Source organism: Ischnura elegans, chromosome 1 (genome assembly GCF_921293095.1).
Source record: "Ischnura elegans chromosome 1, ioIscEleg1.1, whole genome shotgun sequence".
Classification (NCBI taxonomy): domain Eukaryota; kingdom Metazoa; phylum Arthropoda; class Insecta; order Odonata; family Coenagrionidae; genus Ischnura; species Ischnura elegans.
This window is the reverse complement of record NC_060246.1, coordinates 61780588-61804846: the sequence shown is the minus strand read 5'-3', so window position 1 is coordinate 61804846 and position 24259 is coordinate 61780588. Positions and strand designations below refer to the sequence as shown.

The 24259-nt window shown below is 38.3% G+C and overlaps 2 protein-coding genes across 2 annotated transcripts; both read left to right on the top strand.

The window, feature by feature from the left end:
- The first annotated feature begins 436 nt into the window (after positions 1-436).
- Positions 437-1246, top strand: LOC124153754. Its single transcript, XM_046527143.1, has one exon. It carries the CDS (start codon positions 437-439, stop codon positions 1244-1246), a length of 810 nt encoding a protein of 269 aa, XP_046383099.1.
- A 4786-nt stretch (positions 1247-6032) lies between these two features.
- LOC124161810 (lysophospholipid acyltransferase 7-like) lies at positions 6033-24047 on the top strand. Its single transcript, XM_046538018.1, has 9 exons — positions 6033-6278; positions 6436-6562; positions 6633-6758; positions 9824-9851; positions 9930-10081; positions 10495-10706; positions 13285-13461; positions 19675-19813; positions 19899-24047. The coding sequence occupies exons 1-9, from the start codon at positions 6067-6069 to the stop codon at positions 20103-20105; spliced, it is 1380 nt and encodes a 459-aa protein (XP_046393974.1). The 5' UTR covers positions 6033-6066; the 3' UTR covers positions 20106-24047.
- Positions 24048-24259: the final 212 nt, after the last annotated feature.

The window sequence follows — 24259 nt, the reverse complement described above, 5'->3', positions numbered from 1 at the left end:
CTCAAATATGAAACATATCCTTCGCAATAGTTAGATACCTTAGATCGAAATGTATAGGGTTGATTGAACCAGCATGGAAGTGTGGCGGCGCATTACGAAACTCCCGCCACTATTTCGAGCGCCGGCCGGTCGCCAGATGTTGTCGCTGCCTAACTGACGCCACCGCCAGGTGGCACGCGCGGCGACCCACGCCACTACAGGGCAGCGCCATGACAGTCTTGACCGAGCAACCGACCCTGACGGACGCCTACGCCATTGTGTCTGACGACGACGTTATTATAACTCTGTAGTAGTGAATAAACGCTGTTATCGTTATCAAATCTTGACTTTTTGTGAAATAACGCAACCCTCCTCAAGTGGTGACCAACCGAAGTGATCGTTTTTCTCGGAGTGAATAATTCGTCCGTCCAGTGCAAGTTTTCCCCACGAGGTCAAGATGGCGACTCCACCTTCAGACGCCGAATCCGCTCTCCAGGTAAATCGAGTGTCCATGAAACTCCCTCCCTTTTGGCCCGATAGACCTGCGTTGTGGTTCGCGCAGTTAGAAATTCAGTTTACCCTCGGGGGAATCACAAGTGATAAAACAATGTTTATGTACGCCGTGGCTCAACTAGACAATAAGTACGCCATAGAAGTAGAGGATGTAATAACTAGTCCGCCCGAAACCGGCCGTTATGCGAAATTAAAGGACGAAATCCTTCATCGCCTTTCCGCATCTCGAGAGACGCGGCTGCGGCAGTTGGTGGAACACGAGGAGTTGGGGGACCGGAAGCCATCGCAGCTTCTGCGCCACCTGCGGACGCTTGCTGGAGAATCTGTCCCGGACGAATTCATCCGATCATTGTGGATGAGCAGGTTACCCCCCAGCACCCAGACCATCCTGGCGACCCAAGATTCGGTGGAATTGAGCAGCGTCGCCAACCTGGCCGACAAAATTCACGAGGTGGGTCCCCGGCCACACGTGGCCAGCGCCTCGATGACGCCGGAAGTGGAAGCGCTCACGAGGAGGATGGAAGAGCTCGCCAGGCAAGTGTCTTCCCTATCTCAGGCGTTAGGGTCAGCGAATACTTCCACGCGTCGCCCCCGTTCCCGCTCCCGCTCCAGAGGACGCCATCAGAGGAACCGCAGTCAATCGGCGCCGCGGAACCCAACGTGGTGCTGGTACCACGACACGTTTGGCGCCAGAGCGAGTAAGTGCCGGGAGCCGTGCACCTACGCGGCGGAAAACGCGGAGGGCAGTCGCTGATGGCGGCAAGTGATGGTTGCCCTCGTCCCTGCCGCCTTTTTGTTACGGACGCCGCTACTAAAACCCAATTTCTTGTGGACACGGGGTCGGATTTGTGCGTCTACCCGCGCGCACGCGTCCAAGGTAAGCCACTAGCGACATCTTATGAACTGTTTGCAGCTAATGGGACAATTATTAAAACTTACGGTTGGATTGTGTTGTGCCTGAACTTGGGCCTACGACGTGACTTTAAGTGGCGTTTTATTATTGCTGATGTGGACAAGCCCATTATTGGCGCCGACTTTTTATCTTTTTACGGACTCCTTGTCGACATCCGCCACCGCAGGCTGCTCGACGGACTAACGTCCCTCTCAGTGAACGGCAGGGCAGTGCCACATTGTGTAAATAGTGTTAGCGATTCTTTTAAATTTAATAGTGACGATTGTATATACTTAAAAGTGTTGCGTGAGTTTCCGGAAATATCCCGTCCCACGGGGGCACCCAAAGGACGCAAGCACCCGGTGGAGCACCACATCCGCACCACGCCCGGCCCTTCCGTGTCGTGCAAGCCGCGCCGATTGGCACCCGCGATGCTCCGCGTCGCTAAAAAGGAGTTCGACGGAATGCTGCAGATGGGCGTCGCACGGCGCTCGGAAAGCTCGTGGTCGTCACCTCTGCATATGGTGCCAAAAGCGGGGGATGAGTGGAGACCGTGTGGTGACTACCGGGCGCTGAACGCGAGGACCATCCCGGATAGATATCCTGTGCCCCACGTAGAAGACTTTGCCATGTCCCTCGCCGGAAAGTGCGTGTTTTCTACCATCGATTTAGTGCGGGCGTACAATCAAATCCCGGTGAACGAGGAGGACATTAAAAAGACTGCTATTACTACGCCCTTCGGTCTTTTTGAGTTTCCGGTGATGACGTTTGGTCTTCGGAACGCAGCGCAAACGTTCCAACGTTTTATGGACGAGGTATTACGTGGCCTTGATTTTGCTTATGTATATATCGATGATATATTAATCGCTTCTTCTTCTGAAGAAGAGCACCTACGGCACTTGCGCCAAGTTTTCTCGAGAATGGACGAGTATGGTGTAGTGATGAATCCATCTAAGTGTGTGTTTGGTGCGAAGGAAGTGCGTTTCCTTGGCTATTTGGTGTCTGGCGATGGCACGAGACCTCTGCCCGAAAAAGTGGACGCGATTAGAAATTTTTCTAAGCCCGATACAGTGCAAGAACTGCGACAATTTCTTGGCATGATAAACTTTAATCGACGCTTCATGCCACATGTTGCTGATACGCAGGCGCCGCTTAATGGGGTGTTGAAGGGTAGAAAGAAAGGCCAAGTGAAAATAGCGTGGACGCCATCCCTCGAAAGTGCTTTTGTGCAATGTAAGGACGCTCTCGCGAGCGCGACACTTCTCGCCCACCCCGACCACAACGCCCCCCTTGCCCTTATGACCGATGCATCAGCAGATGCTATCGGTGCGGTACTTCAGCAGCACACAAAGGACGGTTGGAAACCGCTAAATTTTTATTCGCGAAAGTTAAGTGCCACGGAAGTGAAATACAGTGCGTATGATAGGGAGCTGTTGGCTATTTTTTGTGCTATTCGGCGTTTTCGCCACATGGTTGAAGGTCGTGATTTCTGTGTTTTAACTGATCACAAGCCAATCACTTTTGCCCTAAGACAAAACCCAGAAAAGTGTACGCCCAGGCAATTTCGTTGGCTAGACTTTATTTCCCAATTCACCTGTGACATTCGTCATGTGTCCGGCTGTGACAATGTTGTTGCCGACGCCCTTTCGCGTTGCGTCGAGATCTCGCAGCCGATCAGTCATGAGCTGTTGGCCGAGACGCAAGAGACTGACCCGGAGCTCCAACAGCTTCTCAACTCAAACTCGTCCCTTCGCCTGGAGAAAGTGCCGATTCCGGGATTGCAAGTGAGTGTGTATTGCGACACTTCCACAAACACCGCGCGCCCCTTTGTGCCAACGTCATTACGAAAGCGCGTGTTCCGCTCCCTTCATGACCTTGCCCATCCCGGTGTTAAATCCTCATCGAGACTAGTGGCCTCCCGTTACGTGTGGCCCGCTGTAAAAAAAGACTGTCGCCAATGGGCAAGAGAATGTCTACAGTGCCAACGTTGCAAGGTGACTCGGCACGTATCTTCGCCCGTAGGTACATTTCCCTTGCCCGCGTCCCGATTCGAACATATTCACATTGACATTATTGGTCCCTTGCCAATTTCCCAAGGTTTCCGGTACTGCCTGACAGCCGTCGACAGGTACACACGCTGGCTGGAGGCAATGCCGATAGCCGACATGTCTGCGGAAACCGTGGCGCGAGCCTTCGTCTCCGGGTGGATTGCCCGCTTCGGCACGCCCTTACGTGTCACGACGGACCAGGGGAGGCAATTCGAGAGCCGGCTTTTCCACCAACTCTCCCAGCTGGTGGGATGCTCTCATCTGCGCACGGTGGCGTACAACCCAGCCGCGAACGGGATGGTGGAGAGAGCTCACCGCCAGCTGAAGGCGGCCATCCGTTGCCACTCTACCGAAGGTTGGGTTGACGTCCTGCCCGCCATCCTTCTGGGACTCCGAGCGGCCTGGAGAGAGGACCTTGGATCGACATCGGCAGAGCTGGTGTACGGCGCCCAACTGCGCCTGCCAGGAGGCTTCCTCGCCCCGACGACATCCCCAAGGGTGGAGGACCCCACCGACTTCGTGGTGCAGCTGAGGACGCACTTCCAGAAGCTGAGCCCACGACCGGGTTCCCGCCACGCTGAAAGGCGGACCTTTGTTTTCAGGGATTTGTCCACTTGTCCGCAGGTTTTCATCCGCAACGATGCCGTACGCAGACCTCTGCAGCCGCCATACGAGGGGCCATACAAAGTCCTCCAGAGAGGAGACAAACATTTCGTCCTCCGCTGCGGCAGCCGCGACGTCCGCGTGGCGATCGACCGTCTTAAACCGGCCTACGTGGTCGCCTCCGACGCGCCGGACGAGGGCCCAGCAGATCCATCGACCGAGGTAACGCCCTCAGCGGATCCGCAGCCCGAGGAAACGCCCCCCGCAGCAGCCCTACCGGACGAGTTGGTTATCCAGCCTCAACCCCCGCCGCCGAGAGACGTGGAGCGGCAAACGCGGGCTGGACGCCGCGTGCATTTCCCGCATCATTTGCGGGATTTTGAAGTTTAGCTGCATGAAAGTAACATGTTTCTAATTCCCCCCTATTTTTTTTTTCATTTTTCCATGCTCCTAGGTAGCATGGTTCTGCCGAGGGGGTGATGTGGCGGCGCATTACGAAACTCCCGCCACTATTTCGAGCGCCGGCCGGTCGCCAGATGTTGTCGCTGCCTAACTGACGCCACCGCCAGGTGGCACGCGCGGCGACCCACGCCACTACAGGGCAGCGCCATGACAGTCTTGACCGAGCAACCGACCCTGACGGACGCCTACGCCATTGTGTCTGACGACGACGTTATTATAACTCTGTAGTAGTGAATAAACGCTGTTATCGTTATCAAATCTTGACTTTTTGTGAAATAACGCAACCCTCCTCAGAAGAAATAAATAATTTCGTCGAAGATGTTACATTCACAACTCACTTCACTTGTCGCTTCACTCTTTACTTCATCGTCTATATGCAATCAATTCACTCAGGGGTACATTAAGGGCACAAATTTTGTTCACTTGCACTAGCGGCAAAATGAAAGTTCACTGCACGTAGGTAGTTTCCTTGCAAATGCAGCTATACAAAACTTTCAATTCCTGTCAACGATTACACTACATACGTTGCCTGCCTAACTTGAAGAATGGATTTTATGTCGCCTTGATCCATCCGGAAGCTTCATGCACAACATAGGCCATTTCAAAATAAGGAATAACCTTGGCAAATGTCCAGTCGGCATGCAGAGTGCTCAGCTTGGCATCGAGCGATCGAGAGTACAGGCTTGTTTCGTCATCACCTCTATTTCAAGATGGCCGACCGTTTTTGGCGGCGTTTAAAATTTTTCGAATTTTTATTGCTAATAATTCCATCATTACTTTTTCAACGCATCTGTCATTCGTCCCAATCAAAATAAAATTACATCAAAAGTGATATACATTCGTTTTTTTAGACCGTTTTGATAGGCTTGAACAACCCTAGGCAATCCAATTTCACATCAAATGCCATTTTACTTTTTAAAGGTTTTCACAAGCGTCAGAATATTTTTATTTTATTTTTCTGCATCGACACTTCAGTGGACCTGAGGAAGCCAACTTGAACGTTGGCGAAATATTGTCATACAAAATGGATAAACGTGGAAGAATACCCGGAAAAATCACCAGATTTCATTATCATCTCCGCGGAAGCCTACTTGGAAACGCAAGCAATGCCTTTCGTTTTCTTGGATGAAGGAAACTACCCTATTCTAAAAATATTTTTACTTAATTGCAAAATATTCATTCTATTTTTTTCAATTAAAGTGAAAAATTAGGCAGTGAGATGACTTATTTAACGTGCTTTCAGCCGTTATGAAATGGTCAATAATATTCTGACATTCTACCTTATTTATGGGCTATCCCAGGTGACTTCGTACTGGGCGTACTTGGATATTTTTGGATTTACTCAACCACATATTTGATAAAATAATTTTTTATTTGATTTTTTTATGTGTTCTATTGATAATATAAGCTGAAACATCATTTCCTCGCGAATGAATATGATAACAAAATCATTGCTTACCACAAACTGAATTTGAATAACCTCCTTGCTCGCGCTGAAACATAAGAATAACGATATATCGGAGTTGTGATGGGTGTGAAGATTTGAGCCTCAGTTTAGTTAAGCTGAGAATGGAGTGGAATGACACAATCTATCTCAGTCTCCTGCTCATTTCAATTGGATTTGGACATTTTATTCGTCAAGTAGAAGATGTCGTTGTTAAAAAATGGGTATCAACTTTTACCGGGATAGTATTAGTGTATATCGTCTCTGGCCTTCATATCATCCATCCTCTAATTTGCACGGCACTTAATGGATTCATAATCACATGCCTGCCACTCTCGTATGTACAACATTGTATTAATATTATTTATTAATTTGCCTGTGTGACATATTCCAATAACGCAGTATAATGTATGTCAGCCAATGTTTTAACTGGGGAAAAATGTGCCGTAGCTACGTTGTTACTGTTTACTCTTACATTTTCACTTTCATTTCAGGTGTTTCCATCTTGTTAGTTTCATTTTCACATTTGGTTATTTATTTTTCTTCCGGACTACAGTATATTTTGGTGTTGAATACCCTCCTGCCCATACCAATGCAGTTCAAATGATGCTTACTCTTAAGGTTCGATTTTTCTTGTAGTGAATATTATGTACGTAGACTATGCAATCATATTAATTGTAATTCAATTTAGCTTGTAGGATTGGCTTTCGAGGTCAACGAGGCGAGAAAAATGAATAAGAAAAATGACGAAGGCAATAACGAAGATCAATGGGAGCGGACTACACCTCTCCCTGGATTTATGGATATTTTTCATTATTCCCCTGTAAACACAAATAGCTTCTGAAGCGCTGCAGCAGCGCTGCACCGTAGCGCTGCAGACGGTGCCCACGCGCTGCTGACGCGCGACAGCAACCTTCAAATTTCCGTTTTTTGAATGCCACACGCGCTGCTAGAGCGCCACTGCAGCGCTGCAGAACAGCTGCGGCAGCGTAACGGAGGAGCATCACGAGCGCTGCTGAACAGCTGCAGCAGCGCCGTTCAGTTGCTGCGGCAGCGCTGCAACAACCGTCTTGCAGCGCTGTAGAAATGCATTAGCAACGCTACACCAGCGGTGCTGCGGCGCCCGAATTTCGCTTTAATTGCGTACTGAATCAAGCTTATCCTTGCCAATTACTACCCGGTGGCCTATCCCCAAAAGCAATTCCATCATTCATGTGCAGGTCTGAATTATCATCGCTGCTATGCTCGTAGATATGTCAACTTGTCCGGGCACTCGTCAGCCTGGCAGGTGAATGAAGAAATAGCTATTGGGCATACGCTATGAAAGAGTACTGAAATAAATTATTAGGTCTTGATTGAATTACGCAGTTCAATCAAGACCTAATAATTTATTTCAGTACTCCTTCATAGCTTATGCCCAATAGCTATTTCTTCATTCACCTGCCAGGCTGACTAGTGCCCGGACAAGTAGACATATCTACGAGCATAGCAGCGATGATAATTCAGACCTGCACATGAATGATGGAAATGCTTTTGGGGATTTACACTGAAAGCATACCATCAATGAAAAGGTCCGGAATAACCTGCATAACTATGGCCACAGGGTAGTAAACCAAAACGAAATTACCTTGACAAGAAGTTTGGCACACAGGGTAGAATTCTATGACGGTCATAACCTAGAAAGTAAAATTTCCATAGACTTTCACTCTAGGCTTACCATCAGTACTTCACTCAGCCAAAACAGCACTAGTTCTCAAATCTCGAATCAAAAAAAGAATGCAAAATTAAGAACTGGTAACCACTCCATACAAAGCGTACAACAATCCTCAGAATAACTAAGCATACCTTAAACACAGATACTTACTCACCATTCGCTATATAGCATTATCATTACAGCAGAATGAGTTTATGGTACAAGAATAAAATCGCAAAAATTCAAAATATGCTTAAAAAAATTTATTTTCAGTGCATCTTTTAGTTTGCATCCCAAAAAATTACAGAACAAAGAGACAGTATGCAAGGCCAGATTTAAATAGCAATTAATGGCAGTGGAAGTTTCTCTGCCCTCTTCTCAGAATATAAATTTGAAAATTAGAGAATAAACAAAATTCATGTTAAGTAATTAATGCATGATATGTCAGCAGAAGCAATGCAACGAAAAATCATCAAAAGCAAAGGCAACAAACATAGTACTCAATATAGAATGAGAATGCACCACAATTCCTAGTTACAGAACAAAATGACAGTACCCAAGGGCAGAATTGCATGGCATATAATAGCAGTGGAAGTTTTTATGCTCTTTATTCGAAATACAAAACTGAAAATTTGAGAATAAACAGTGGTCGTTTAAAGTAATTATGCTAGACACATCAGATGAAGCAAGAGCAATTCAATGAAAAATAAAAGCATATATTCATAATAATGCAACTGTATACACAATCGCTGTCAAAAACAGATCTCCTTATCCTGGTGCAATTGCTGGTACCACTCTCCTATCTTTTTATTTATTTTACCAAAACCAACATTAACCAGCGTAGGCTTCTTATCAGCATCTGAGGAAATACCAAAGAACACACATAAAGCATCTACTGATACAAAAGACGCAATCAATGGGAGATCAATTGTGAAAGGAGGGAAGGAATAAATGACAAGAGTAAAAACTATACCAAGAATAGCTTTGCAATAATTATAATATTTATCATGATGAATCATAAGCACGCAAGAGGATTCCCACATGCACACCACACGGTCACAACAATGTTACATACGCCAGAAAATTACACTCTCTCATTTATATAAAGGCTAAACTTGCCAAACACTCATGAAGGCAATCTACCCTGAAGCTAGAACTTGCAAAAGCATTGTCAATATTTTCTAATTTGTTCTCAGAAGGTTCAGTGAACACACTCTTGAAGTAGGAATTCAATAAATTGACTTTCACGAAACTGTTTGCTAATACTTATCCATCATCGTATTTTAGCGATCAAACGGAAAATATTTTACATTGCTCGTACTTCCCTAACACCAGACCAAAATGCTTTTGAGTAATCCCGTTACTCCTCTACCAGCGTTTTCATTTTAAAATTCGTCAATGCATTCTTGAAGGCTTACTTAAGCTTTAAACAACTTATATTTTTTAATTAGTAACACGAGATAATTACTGGATAAATCAGTATTGACATCTTCCATTTTAGCAGGGCATTCTCTCTGTCGCTTTAATGATTTTTTCACTCCTGCGTCAGCCCATCTCGTTAGACAATCTTTTTAGTATTTTACTAAAAAGGTTGGCTAACTAAAAACTTTTCAGCTGTGAACTTTTCCTGAGATATGCGTTACAAATTTCCTATTTCACTATTAATGGAAACCTATATGATTATTATTTTAAAGCTTATTTCCAATGGTTCCAAGCATAACTACGACCACGTATGTAAACAAAAACACTCACTCTTAAAATGTGTTTATATTCACCATGAAAGAATGCCAATTCTACCTAATTTCAAGGAGCATTGAATTTAAAGTAACTAAAATTATACATTATAAAAGAAGATGATAAATTCTTACCTAATTAGAATCCCCAAGGACGATCAACAGTTCCACGACGTTGGCCGCCATAGCCTCAGCAAACTTCCCAAGCACCCTGGTAAACAATCGCGTATCGCGTAGCGGAGGATTGTTGCACAAACTCGCATTTGCAGCGTTCCAGCAGCGTGCTGCAGGCATGCTTTGGGCATGCGCTGTTGATGCGCTGCAATTGCATGTTTCGCCAGCGTGCTGCGAAAGAGCGCTGCACAAGCGCTCTTACCGCGCTTCTTTGAAACGGAAACGAACTTGCAGCTGTGAAACCCCTGTGCAGCGCTGCTGCAGCTATTTGTGTTTACAGGGTCTTTCTGCTACGCGGGTGTTTTGACGGGTTAGTAATTGCATGATGTTGTATCATTTTTTCATATTTCGCATTATTTTATAATTCTCTCTCTACTATATTCCGTAGGACCATACTTCAGATATCGTACTTATTTGGACTTCTTGCATACACCATTTGCGAAGTATGCAAACTGCTTGGAAGCTACAGTAAATAAATTAAAATACGTGCCCATGTATGCAGCTCTCTTTCTCATCTCGGGTTATGTATTTCCCTTGAAGGTATGTGTAATTTTTCTTTACAGAATTTCAGTCTGAATCGTAACTTGTGTGAAGGTATTATTTTGCATGGTCTGGAGGCACTACCCCTCTGATTATTCTGTCATTTCAGCGTATACACTCCTTAAGTTTTTTATTTGATTCAGAGTTCTGTATTATTTTTTCTCAATTACTGTTATGTACAAATGTTCAGGCAATTCCTTCCTGTACCCTGGGCAAGGTACTTCAAAAAAGTTGCATAGAGGAAAATAACAATAGAGACATTGAATTTTTTGACTCTTTAAGTAATGAAACATTGTTTTGTGGAAGGGATGACTACTACGCCGTGTTTTATTTTGGAAAAATAATACACGGAGTCATAGTTTAGTCGGGTTAGCACTTGAAATTGTGTTACTGAAATCACTTACCAATTTCAGTATGCAGAAGAAGAGGAATTCTACATTGACAGATCAGTTTTGTACCGCATATGGTATTTAACACCCTGCTTTTTTAACTTCCGTATGAGAATTTACTCTGGGTTTGTGTTGTCTGAATGTGCCTGTATAATGGCTGGAGTTGGTGCCTATCCATCTGTTGGCGATTCCAAACCAGGGAGAGGACCAGCTGCATATAAATTGGTCAAGCAGATGTAAGTGATAAGTAAATTTAAATTTCACTACATTTACAATGCCTGAGGAATCCAATGACTGAAGTTTGGATTGTTCATTCCTTTATTTCCTCTTGGTGTCTAAAGTATCCTAAATGGTATTATTGTATTTCACGTACCATCCTCATTTGAGATTGCAAAATTCATAACATTTTTTCATAATTGACTCATTTTTACCTAGTCTTCTGAATTAATTAATACACACTATGACTGAATCCGTATTGTTTATGATGAGCTTAACCATTATTAGCCAAACAGGAACTTTCTGTAGTTCCACCTGATTATACCTTAAAGATGCCACTGTCTTACAGAATCATATTGTTTGTATCTACTGGTAATGCAGCAAGACAAAAAAATGTAACGGTAAACATCATATCGTTTTCAGAAAAACAATCCTGTATATTGTCATTTTGCTGTACTGAATGATTTATTGATACCGTGTTGAGTTCAACGTATGTGGTTATGTGTTTTCTGCTAAGTGAATGGCAATTTGTTAAATTTACTTTTGGAATCAGGTCTTGTTAAAATATTCCATAGTTTTTCAGTACCATATGCTTTTTATCAGTTACATATATATCTTAAAATACTGAATATTGTAGATCAGTAAACTGATTTCAAGATTTTAATTGTGACCAGTTGGAATGTTAATTTAATCGAGTTGCATTGTGATGAAAAAAATGTGTCTACTGAGAATGGCTAAAAAATGTTATTAACTTACCCAAAACTGCTGAAGGTATTAACTGAGTCGACTGTCATAATCATCACTGGTCAAAAATTTTAAGATTGTTTTGATGACGCTCTCCACTTGATTCTCCTATCTGCTAATATTTTCTCACCCACATTTTTCTTCTCTATCACATCCGTCTTTACCTGTTCCATATATTTTGGTCGAGTCGGAATTGGTCCTCATCCAAGTACTCTTCTCCTCTATGTGCCGTTCTCATATAGATGATCCTTTTCAATGTCTTAGATGCATGCATTGTCAGGCTTATTGTCCTAAAATGTTCACAGCTCTCCGCTCTTTTCTAATTCGGAATTGGGACTTCAATGCTCCTCAGAAGTCCTTTGGTATCTTACCTGTTGAATACATTTCATGTATGATTTTGTTCTTGTGCTAGTGCTTGTTAGTGCTAATGGAATATCGTCAATTCCAGATGCTTTATTCATCCACAGGTCTCTTACTGCCAATTCAAATTTTAATCTTAAAAGGGGGGCTCCCATGTCATTTTTATCCTTCTTGTTTTCAATAGCTTTCATTCTTAGGCTGTTTCCTTTAACTCTACCAGATATTCTTTCCATATCTTTGCTTTGTCTTCATTTCCAATTATTAATTCTCCATTTTTGTCTCTTAGGGTATTACATATTACGCTCCTTTAAATGGTTCCTCACTATCCTGTAGGTAGTCTTTACTTTTCCAAGAACAAGGTTGTTCTGCATGTCTTCACAGACATTTTTCACCCACGCTTCTCAAGCCTTCCTTATTTTATGACATATCATGTTACTTATTCACTTGTAACTGTTCCGTCCTTCATCTATTTTTGCAGTCTTTTACTTTCTTCAATGAGGAGTTAGACTTCCAGCATAATCCATGGTTTTTTCACAACGGCTTTTCTTCTACCAAGAACTTCTTCACCACTGCCTGTAGTCCACTTCTGATGTTTTTCCAATACTCTTCCACTAATTTGTCGGTCACATCCTCTCCTATTCTTTTATCTACAGACTCTTTAAAAGCCAGTTGATTTTAAAAGTCAATTTCTCAACCTGCCAGATGTTTTTCACATCTTTCTTTATCTTTTTTAAATATTAGGAGCATTTCATAATAAATATGGTCACTATCAATATCTACCCCTCTTTCACGTGATTCATGAATCTTTATTTCACTAGAATGTAGTCAATTTGGAATCTTCTCAGGTCTCCTAACATCTTCCAGGAGTAGGTATCTTCTTTTCATGTAATTTTTTAATTACGTTTTGGCAACCTCTAGCTTGTGTTCAGTGCAGAATTCAAGTAGATTTTCTCCTCTTTCATTTCGGTCTCCTAATCCATATTTTTCTGTTATCATTCCATCATGTCCTTCGTCCACAACAGCATTCCAGTCACATAAAATAATAACATTTTTTCCCCTCTTACTGTTTGATTACTTTTGCTATATCTCGGTTGACCTCTTCTTCATCAATTTTTACATCTATGATGTTATTGACTACATAGGTATTTCCTAGTTAAGGACAAAATGGTTTCCTTACTTGTTACAGATTTGCTCATCTCTTGAATTATTGGGAATTCCTCAGAAATACCCTGTTGATGCATTTTCTTTCCTTCAAAGGTGGAGGTCTTTTTATTGGAAAAATGCTTGTTTTTCGGCACAACCATATTAGCCTTTAGAGCAGTGAAATTTGTAAATCTTTAGGATCTGCTCCATAGTTTTGAAATGCTACTAGTTGGTGTATCTTTAGTTCGGTGATGAATGAATTGGGAATAGAGGGAACTGAGTGTGGTATTAATGCCGCTTAGCATTGGCATTTGTTTGTATTTACTCATGTGTGTGCATCTTTTTGCCTAGGTCATCTGATCCAAAAAAGTTGGAAAATGTAAAGTATGATTTTGAAACTGTGCACAACATAGATCCATACCGTGCAGATTTTGTGTGCACCTTCAGGGAAGCTATGAAGACCTGGAATATGGCTGTGCAGTATTGGTTGGCAATCCATGTGTATAAGCGAACACCTAGGAGTATCAGGTAATGTTAATATCCGTATTCAATTTATGCTTTTGGGGATGAAATGGAATAAGCTAAGACTTCTTCTTGTTGTTATTATGTTGTGGAGTATTCTGGGAAACTAATGTTCACATTTGTGTCATTGCTGATAAGTGTTTGGCGTGTGTTGTTGGCCTACCAAGTGGTGAAAATTTTTATATGTACTTGACTATCAGAAAAACTTCTGTTTCTCTATCTTTTATTGATTGAAGTGCAAGCAAATATGTACATGTATCAGTTTGGGATGTATAGGATTAGTGGGAATTTCTTTCTTATTATTTCTTTGCATTCTGGTATGAGAGGAGCAATCTTTGCTTAGCTGTACAACATAAATTCAACTAAGGCTTAGTATTTCTTTTTCATTTGAAGCTACAAAACTTTTCAATGATTCAGTCTCTGTGTCTTTAGTAAAATACTATGTGCAAAATTTTGTAAGTTAATAATTTTACACATCTGCTTATGAAATTGAAAATGAGATATTTATTCAAAGGATAATTAGTAGGGAAATTGCATGTTATTTGAACCATTCAAACAGATTTACAAAAACAAATAATGGATTACCATATTTTTTGTCTAATTTTTGCCTTTTTTATTTCGTAAGTATATACGAGTTTGGAAAATTACCATCCTTAACGTTATATTTTAATTTAAAATCTAACTTTTTAATAGAGTGATACATTTAGTAGTAATGACACAGCCTGAATCACAAAAACAGTTTAAAATGCATTGGTTCCTCACTTGAAAGAGAACTGGAAGTATGATTTTTCAAATTTTAATTCTGAATTGGAATTTATGATAACTTATGCTCAAAAAATACATGTGTACCTAATTCTTCGTGATACTTGCAAATTTTATTATTCTGTTGATGCTAATTAGTCTGATTCATTTGTGCATAAAATGATATTGGACAAGATGTGTAATAATAAAGCTCCATGAAGAAAAAAGGCAGTGGGTGCACTATAATACCAATGCCATAAGGTTGAAAGCAGGTACATGATCAAAAAATTTAATGGTTGGGTAGAGATATTTATTATTCCTTAAGATGTGGGACAAAAAAGTTATCTCAGGTTAGTTTATGATTTTCTCGTCGAGAGAATGAATTTCAACCATAAATTTATCACCTTATCTTCATTTGATTGCTGATGGCATAGTAAAATTTATAAAAAAATAGTTATTGGGGATACATATTTTGCTGGTTCCTCCTTAAAATATTAAATTTTTGATAGTATTAAGTTTGGAAAAATCTCATCATTCTGTAATTCTTATTGAACTTATACGGTTGTATCACAGTTGGACCAAAATTCATAGTTGGCATGGCTATGCATTGGTGGAAGCATGTTTGGGATAGTAATCGTTTGGAATGTTTTCTTTGTTACTTGTCCAGTATGGAGAGTTAGCTTTCTTTGCATCTTTTGTGCAAGCCATTTTGTATTTTGTGTTCTGTTTTATATTTTTCAAATTTTTTAAATAGTTATTTTATGTGGAATGAATTCAACTTACTTTAAGTATTCCATAATTATGATGTTCATTTGGTTGAAATTTAGAACATTTCTTCACTATTTTTAGTTCACCTGTTAAATTGATTTACTTTAATTTAATTACAGTACATCCTAACTTGAATAGGAGGAAGAATACTTTGATATCTTCCCATTTCTGCCCTTAATCATCCTGAAAGTCCAATGGCAATGATAGTTGGCTTGCAAGATGGCATGATAATATAGGGTGAGCAATGGAGGAATGAATTCCCTGCTTCTTTATTTAAAGTATTTATTTAAGCATTTTATCTATTTCGTAAACTTGTATGTAGTGGTGGATCCAGGATAGGGACAAGTAGGGTTAAATATTCCAACAGTAGTGGGGGTCGGAAAAAATTACCATTCTATCTAGCGTAAATTGGATACCCAAGGAGGGGGCTATAGCTCCCTAGGTCCCCCCCAACCCCCATAGATCCGCCACTCCTTGTATGTAAATAAATGCTTATTGCCTAAAATTTTCGTGAATAATGCAGTGGTAAAGTTACATGGTGAACAACTAAAAATATTTTCTGTGATAAATTTTTTATTATAATAAGGTACTAGTTTTGTCCCGTCCAGTTGATGACTCCATACTCTTGTGTTTCAGTGCAATGTGATAATGCTAGCTGCACAAATTATCAGTTCATCCTTATGCAATTTCAGTCTATATTTTCTCCTTGCAAGCATGGAAGTCCTAAAGATAATGTTGCTTACTCATTGACCATTAAGGAGTCAAATGTGAGATAATTTTCATACTGGACTACACTCTAGGGATGAAATTCACCACTATTACCTGTTTTCACGTGAAAGCATGGAACTAATCATACTTATAACCAAGCGGTAAGCTATAAGTGAACCACTTGGGCCAATAATTAGTTTATTTTGAAGCTTAGGTGGAGTTTTGTTTTCTTGGGCTAGAGCTGTATCAATAAAATCAATAAAAATTTGTCATAGCTCATACAGTTTTTTGTTTGATTATTTTCTAATATTTGTGAGACTTGCCTCACCTCTGCATTGTTTACTTCAATTTTTCTTGACGTCTAGTATATTAATCGTCTCTAAAGGTTAGCAATTATTCTTTCACTATTAGCAAATATTGAATAGAGAATGCTTAGACCTCTTCTAATGTTGAGATGTAGTATTTATGTGAATTAAATATATATATCTATACATCTTACAAATTGCTCTTACTATAAAATGTATTATGTAGTTGTGATAATTTCAGTAGACGAAATTGATAATAAGTAATAACTGAATATGAGCATGTGATTCCTGCGAAAGCTTCAATTTTTTTCAGAAAAAGACTTATTTACTTTAAATTTAAGGTAGTTTCACTTTGTATCTGTAATTTCTTGTCCCTTGGCTTGCTAAATAAATCCGCTATTATATGGTCTTCACATTGCATGTAAATGATAGCAATCAATTGAATTGAATAATGTTTTTATACCTATGAGAAGTCTACTTGTTAAATTATGTGAAGTGGATGATAACAATTTATCTGCTGTTTGAATATTTATCCAAAATAAATTTTCTTTCATGTGGTTCACACAAATTAGTCTTCAATTGCATTAGGCAGTCTACATGAGCACTTGGGGTTACCTTTACCTTTTTCTTGGTATTCAGTCTTGGTTTCTTTAATCTCTTGGTTTCTTTTTTTCATTCTTTCATCTTATGAATAAGTTTGGGAAGTTTTAATGCGTGTTTTCAATTTATTTGATTGTTGACTTGTCTTATGTTTGCTCACAGATTCTCACCATTACCCACACACCTCTCTATGTTAACTTACATTTGACTCCCTTCAAACTCATTTATGGAAAATAAAAACTGTGGAACAAATCAGATTGTTTCCATAAGGGAAAGCTCCCATTTGTGTCTTTGCTGGTGTATTTTTTTACCAGAGCTGTGGAAACATTTAATATTTATTCAAATCAAGTCGAGTGAAAACTCATGAAGTTTCGAGTTGACTGTAAGTTCTGATGCTATCTATATTTTACAGTTTTAGTGAAAATTGAATTAAAATTTTGAAATTTGTGTTACTACTTATTGCAAATTAAATGCAGAAGGTAAAAATCACCTCTACTTGCAGAATAAAATGATTAGGTGATATTTTTTTGTGTGTGAAAAGTTTATGTTAATCCATCTGTGTATAGCCTCTCCCAATTAGTCTCACTCTCAATTTTTGGAGTATCAATTCAGAAGTGCTTGCCTTAAAGCATTTTTTTTTCCTCAAGTGATGGACTGATGAAGAAATTTACTGCCGTAGGGAGAATTTAAGGGCTTAAATAGTTTAAATTTAGAAACAATTGTAATATTTGTCATTTTTTAAGCTTGTCTGATGACTATTTTTAGCCTCTTTTTCCTATTATTAGTGTATTACTATATTGGTATTACCAGTCGCACAATTTTCCAACGTTATAATATCCTAGCAACTTGTTATGCACAGCACTCTATCAACCACCATATTTATTGACTGGACTCATGTGGTGTATTTTTTCTTCAATTCGATTCAATTCAATTTTGAGACCCTTGCACAGCTTTGTTTAATATAATCACTGGATTTTTACAAATATTTTTTTCACGTAATAAATTGGTTGGGAAGCCATTGTTGTCATCATTTTTCTTCTTTAAGTCCTATTTTCTCTCTCACTTCAGTTTATTTCATGTCCTTAATGCCACTCATTATCAAGTTGATTCTCTTACTCATGAGTTGTTCTCATCCTTTTTCTGTTATGCATAGCTCATTTTAGGTTTAATTTGATGCATGTATCTACGATGAGTATGGAGGCGCACTATCTTTGCAACATGAAAGTGGATCTTTATAAATGTTTGTTTGCTGCTTTTAATGTTCCTTGTTATATGTATTGCGTATTATTTTCTATTATACTTGATCTTATTTCATCCATTGCTATAGAGTATCGCTTATGCTAAGTACTGAAATTTCCATTCTCAGCTCCATACCTCTTTCTTACCTCCTTTCTTGGCTGTGGGATAAAATCCTCAATTTCTAACTACATATTCAGTTACAGCTTCAAATCTTGTCTGGGTAGGCCACTGTAGACCTAATCTTGCTTGTTATGCAGAGAAAAGATCATTATTATTTTTTTTTAAATATATTTTCACAGCATTTTTGCTGGTTTTAGGCAAGGTACGGGTATCACCAAGTACTCTCGTCTCTTTACTCTGTTTTGAAAAATTTTCTGACAATCCGGCAAGTATTTAAAATTGCTGCTTTTTGTATTGTAATAAACAAGTTTTTCGGCAGTCCAATAGTTTGAAGACCTTGATGGAGTGAAAGAGGCACTACTCCTGTGGCAGAGATAATGATAGATATTATGTGTACTTTTTCTGATTTCCACAATCTCTTAATTTCATTTTTAAGTTCTTCATACTTTTCCATTTTGCTGGTGGTGGTGGTTTGCTGGTTATTATTATTATTATTATTATTATTATTACCACCTCGTGTTTTGCAGATAAGTTCCTTGATATTGTTTTATTTTGTAAAATTTCCCTATATGAATCGAATATTTACCAAGTGAGGGGAACCTCTTGAACATTGAGACAAAAATTTGTATTTTTCATAGGATTTTCTGTGCGGTCCTGAATTGTAGGATTTAATTTAGTATGTAATTTGGTATTCAGTGATAAATTTTAGGATGCTACAACAGACTAGTCCCAATAACCTGTAATGAACCATATTGTAGTCACCAACCAGAGATTGAGCTCATTGAAGTGAACTCTTCCATAATTCTATCTGTTTTGTTCCCATGGACCGTACGTCATGTTTACTTGGAGCAACTTTATTGATGCATTTTTTCATTTTTATTTAGATCAATGAGAATTGAGTAAATTACAATACATATATATATTTTTCTGAGTACCCTACAGTATGTAGCCATTACCACACTAAAAAGGCATACGTCATGTATAAATTGTAATTTTGCTTTTCCTGATATTGTTTTTTCCCAAATTTTGAATGGCCCTGTGGCATATTCGTCCTCTATTTTACTCAGTCTTGTCTGTTGTCATTCTGCATTTAAATTACATTTGTGATTCACTTTTTTCAAAATAAAATGAGTAATTAGAAATTTCATGAAATCATCTGAAAAAATCAAATGCTCATTATGAAAGTAAGTGAAGCAGATGATTCTTGTCAGAAATATTTTCATAGTTAGTATTAGTATGACTTTCTTCATACTAATTTGGTCTCATTTGCCTCATATGCATCAGTTTTTCCATGAAGAAAGTTGAAATACATCTTATGTTCATTTTATCTGTTTTTATTCTTCTGTAAGCAATTTTCATTATTATTTTCAATAAATTTTGCATATAATGGTTTTTCTTTTTGTCATTTTTGTTTATTAACTCTAGAATGACTCTCTCTATTTGTATACCTCCCTAAACCACCAGAACTTGCTTAATCTGTGAGACAAAGTATCATGCCCCTAGCCAAACGCAACTACCAGCAAAATTTGAGTGGAAAAAATTATATGTATATACATAAATTATATCATTTACATTTGGTGTCTGCATATATGTACATCAATGAGATTTTAATTCGAATAATTTAATTTTCTTCTTAGAGTTGTCGTTGGTGTTGGGTTTTATTTGTATACATTTATCCCTTGTACTTATGTGATGAGAATGTACTCCAACTTGTGCCTAATATGTACTTTGAATGTAGGTTGGCTGCTACTATGTTCATGTCATCAATCTGGCACGGAGTCTATGCAGGATATTACCTTTGCCTGTGCTCAGTTCCATTTTACCTACCAGTGGAGGATCTCTATGATAGATTATTCAGGAAAGAAGCTTCTGGATTGGTATGTATGAATACATGCTAAAATGTACATCCTCTTTTTTGCTAATCATCAGCATGCAACATTGTATTTCTTTTCATATTTTCAGGCAAGAGAAATGTACGATTGGATGTTTTGGTTCACCAGAATGCAAGCATTTTCGTACATGGGTATTGCATTCCTTTTGCTGGATGTGAAGGCTATCATTAGGTATTGGAGCTCGATCTACTTTGTTGGTCATGCACTCACAGCCATTGCATACGTTATAGGTGTTTGCTTTTTGAAAATGAAGAAGACAAGTAGTCATAAGAAGTGAGTGAGAAAGATATCCAACAGTCTCAAGGTATTTTAGAATATAATGCAAGCTATTGTGCCAAAAGAAGGCTTGACCGTGATTATTTTAAAGATTTTTGTAGCCATAATGAATGTGATAATGCTATGTTACTATTATGTTTCCTCATGAGTGATACATATCTATGATTTTGACCTATTGCATATCTTGAGGCTCGGAACGTGATTGCTGCCTTTACAAATGATGAGTTAAACGTCTTCTTTGAGGTTTCATTTTTGCATATGAGTAGGCTCTCTTGTATTCTGCCAATGGATATTCTGAGGTATTTGGCTTTTGAAGAGTAATCATCCTCTCTCTTCTTGTACATTTCAGCTATTGTTGAACCGTGAATTTTATAAACTTTTTAGCTGATGAGCATAAAAAAGTTGGAGCAGGAATGTATAAATTTTCTAGTGACATACTTGAACTTAAAGAAGTATTTTATGTCAAGTTCCCAAATCAAGAATGATAAAGAAATCATTGCAGGCAATGTGATTTTAAATATGTGCTCATTAAAGAAATGTGTGGTCTTGAATCAGAACAATATATTGTACCATTTTTGAAGTATGTAGCCATGTTAAATGGAGGCTGTCAATAATTGAGAAAAGTATAAGATTTTGCATATAAAATATTCTGATAGTATTTTAGATGGCTTTCCTGGACTTCAAATTCATTTGCCTATGGTTAAAACTGCATGAATTGAGAAATGTTTTCTCTGGTCACAGTTTTTTAATGTTGATTGTTCGCAAACATCCTCTGGAATTTGTTGATTGTAGATTGCATTGTTGATTTCAGTTACGTCAGTTTAATGCCATATTATTATGCTAGATTAATGCTGTTGTCGTTCCAGAACTTGATTTATATTCAAAATTATTCTTTCATCTAAGATTGTCTAGTGTTTGGTTTCATAGCCAGTATTTTCTTCCACATTTTTCAACAAATACTCAATGAGTGAGCTCTATAGTCCTGATCTTTCATCCATTCATTCATTATAATGATGTGGGAATCAAGAATATAGTTTTGATCTAGGAAATTTTATCCAGCATTATCATTGTGGGAGTGTTAGAATAATGACCTAATGTAAGAAGGTCATTGTTGACCCAATGCTCAGTTGGTATTTATAGGGTAATTACTTATGTGCATCTACTAAATTTGGATAAATTATATTTTCACTATCCAAAACTCAATTAGGTGTGCATTGAAACAACGTGGCAAGTAGAATATTTCATATAAGAATGTTTCATATTCAGAGTTAAGCTTGAATTTCAAATCACTTTTACCACCTGTTGTCTTTCAACGAGAAAATAATGTGTATTGCCTTATTATTTCTGGAAACATTTTTTAATAATAATCCACTATCTCTGTAACTGAGATATGCTCATCAAAATTTCCTCAATGCATAATACTTATAGAAGCATGCAGAAGCTTATAGAGTTGCAAAAGACTTGTATATTGAATTGCATGCTAGCATATGGGATTTTCTGTTGTTGAAAACTTCCACTTATTCTAAAATGTGGACTTGATGACATATATTAGTTCTTAAAATTCAGTTTATTTTCATTGATGTCAATACTGCTGATAGCAAATTTTATATTTAGGCCACAATTATTGGTTTTTGAGCACATTAGATAAAGATAATGCAGGGGAACTCTAAATTTAGGTGCTGAGATGCTAGCCTCTTGGTTCATTAGGGATACTTTTTATGCTCTCTCCTGACTAAATCATTTTAGTGTCAAGCATGGCAAAAAATCCTCAAAATGTGGGATATAATTGAATGTGTATTTTTCAAACTAGTACATATTTCACAGTATTATTTATGGTTAACCCTTTTTTGTCTGCCCACTGTTTTATTTTACATACTTTGACTTAATTCTGTGGGTTATCTTAATGCCAAAATTGTATTCAAATATGGGCAACTAAGAGTTATTCATTAATACTTTAAGGTTGGTGATGATTTATATTTCATTATATACGTACGTTGACTGATTTATTTTGCTGTTGTTGAGAAAAATAGACTGAATTACTGATTATCATGTGATATCACCTCAGATCAGTTATTGTTCTGGTAAGGATGAGGTGCTCTTCGTGCAGGAATTGGCTTTATAATGCTGAGGTGTCTGATTTAACTTTGCCAATTCATAAATTCAGGGAAAAGTTATCAGAGGCGGCATAAAAATATGCATACTTCTAGATCTTACACCCTTAATTATGTCTACCCAATGTGATATGAAGTGGTTATAAAAAGAACTGAGTTCTCTTTTGTAGTTGTTCTTTCACCAGTCAAAGGCTTTGGTGTATGTATTCTTTGCAGCAAAGTTCCCAAGGCTAATTATCCATTCAGTTAAGAATTCTACAAATCCTTAACTGACATTTTTAAATAGCTTCAACTGATTTTTATTCACGGTTTCATATACATAATCTCAAATATGGCTTTTTTCATTTACAGATATAGGTGTTTTCAATACTTATTTAGTCTGGAAAAATCTGATGATGATCATGCTTTGTCTTAGCTCATGTTTTTAGATGTTTGGTGTACTTATCCAATAGTCTTTTCAATTGCACTTAAATGATATCGTGATTGTAAAACCTAAAATTTTTCTTCACGACTAGGATAAATCTCTTTCCTTATCAGCTCATGAGAAGTTTTTGTGCCCTCAATGTAGTTTAGTTGTGTAGTACAAATTTAGTTCTTACCATTGGGAAATTTTGTAATTATCTCTGATGTATAAGGTTGTTCTAGGTTTCAATTTCCTCTGGCTTCCAATATCCTTGTTTTTTTATTAAATTATGATAAGCAGCTATGTCCATGCATATATATTTGGCAGAACATTAGTTTGTAAAATTTATTTGTTTTTCAAGGAATGGCAGATCAATTTACTTGTACAATACAGCAGTTAATATTTTTCTAATGAAACACAAATGCTAAGTCATCCATGAATGGATAATATGGGACTACCATGATATCTTTTTATCCAAATAAAAGTGAGTTTAGTTCTTTTTATAGCCACTTGTTTAATTGCGGGTGTATCATGATCTCAAGTGGATTTTAATAGGGCTGTGCAAGTCTCAACTTTTCGAGATTTGAGTGAGGAGAAATTACCATTTGATTCCCGCTCGATTTTGAGATTGAATGCTGAAAAAAATGAGTCACTGAGAAAAACAATCACTGCTCTTGGCGATCCATCGCTTTAAGCTAATGAATTACCTACATGCGTCATTCAAATACTGATGCCAATAAGATGTCAATTGCCTAGTGTATGCATTGTTTTCCAGCTACGGGCATGGAAGCAGGAAAAATCTCTCTAATGAATGGCAGGTTTCAGTTTCCGTGAATAATCTTACAGAGTAATATCTTTAGTAGCTGCCTACACTTCTGGAATATTTTTAAAGCTGAAAAATACCTTTAATGAAATGGCTGAAAATTTTTTGCATACCAGGAACATAATACAAAATATAAAGTAATGCCTAGAAAGGATTACTTTGCATTTCATGTACTTAAAAGCCTGTTTATCGAGGACCTTATATCCTATTATAACCTAAATTGAACATTCTTGGCACCACATAGCCTGTGAGGAGGGTATGTATTGGACTGCAATTCCCCTTCAAACCACTTAACATTCCAAAATTCCACTTACCCATCCAATTATCATAATTCATATGAAAATATATTCTGTTAATCACTCCTTTAATTTCTAATCCGTTGTACTCTTCAAATTCCCTACATGCATGGAAATTATATATTTCTGTATAATAATCTATATTTATTGATCCTTGTAACATTGTATGGTTTTTATTCGTGGTGGCAGTTGATATACTATGATATTTCATACCCTTTAATGTTTTTATCAATCTTGCTTTGTTGAAAAAATCCCTGCTTGCTCAGCCCTGATTCTTAATGTTGCACTTCATGAAGAGACATGATTTAAGTACAAAAAAATGATACCAAAGTTGAATTAATATTATGTTTTCAGTATTTTGTATTCTCTGTCCTAATGTGCTTTTATTTTGCTGTGATTGTAATGGAATAACTCAAGTTGTCCATATGTTAATGAATTATTATAATCATCTCATTAGCTCATACATGTAAGACAATTATTTAGTCGTTGCATATGTTTATAGTCTTGCATAAGAGGAGGGCA

Bases quoted from the DNA above. Each gene is read 5' to 3' on its own strand.
- LOC124153754 (XM_046527143.1), top strand. From the start codon at position 437: ATGGCGACTCCACCTTCAGACGCCGAATCCGCTCTCCAGGTAAATCGA.
- LOC124161810 (XM_046538018.1), top strand. From the start codon at position 6,067: ATGGAGTGGAATGACACAATCTATCTCAGTCTCCTGCTCATTTCAATT. The intron at 6,563-6,632 runs GTTCGATTTTTC...AATTCAATTTAG, and splicing joins AAATGATGCTTACTCTTAAG to CTTGTAGGATTGGCTTTCGA. The intron at 9,852-9,929 runs GTTAGTAATTGC...TATATTCCGTAG, and splicing joins CTACGCGGGTGTTTTGACGG to GACCATACTTCAGATATCGT.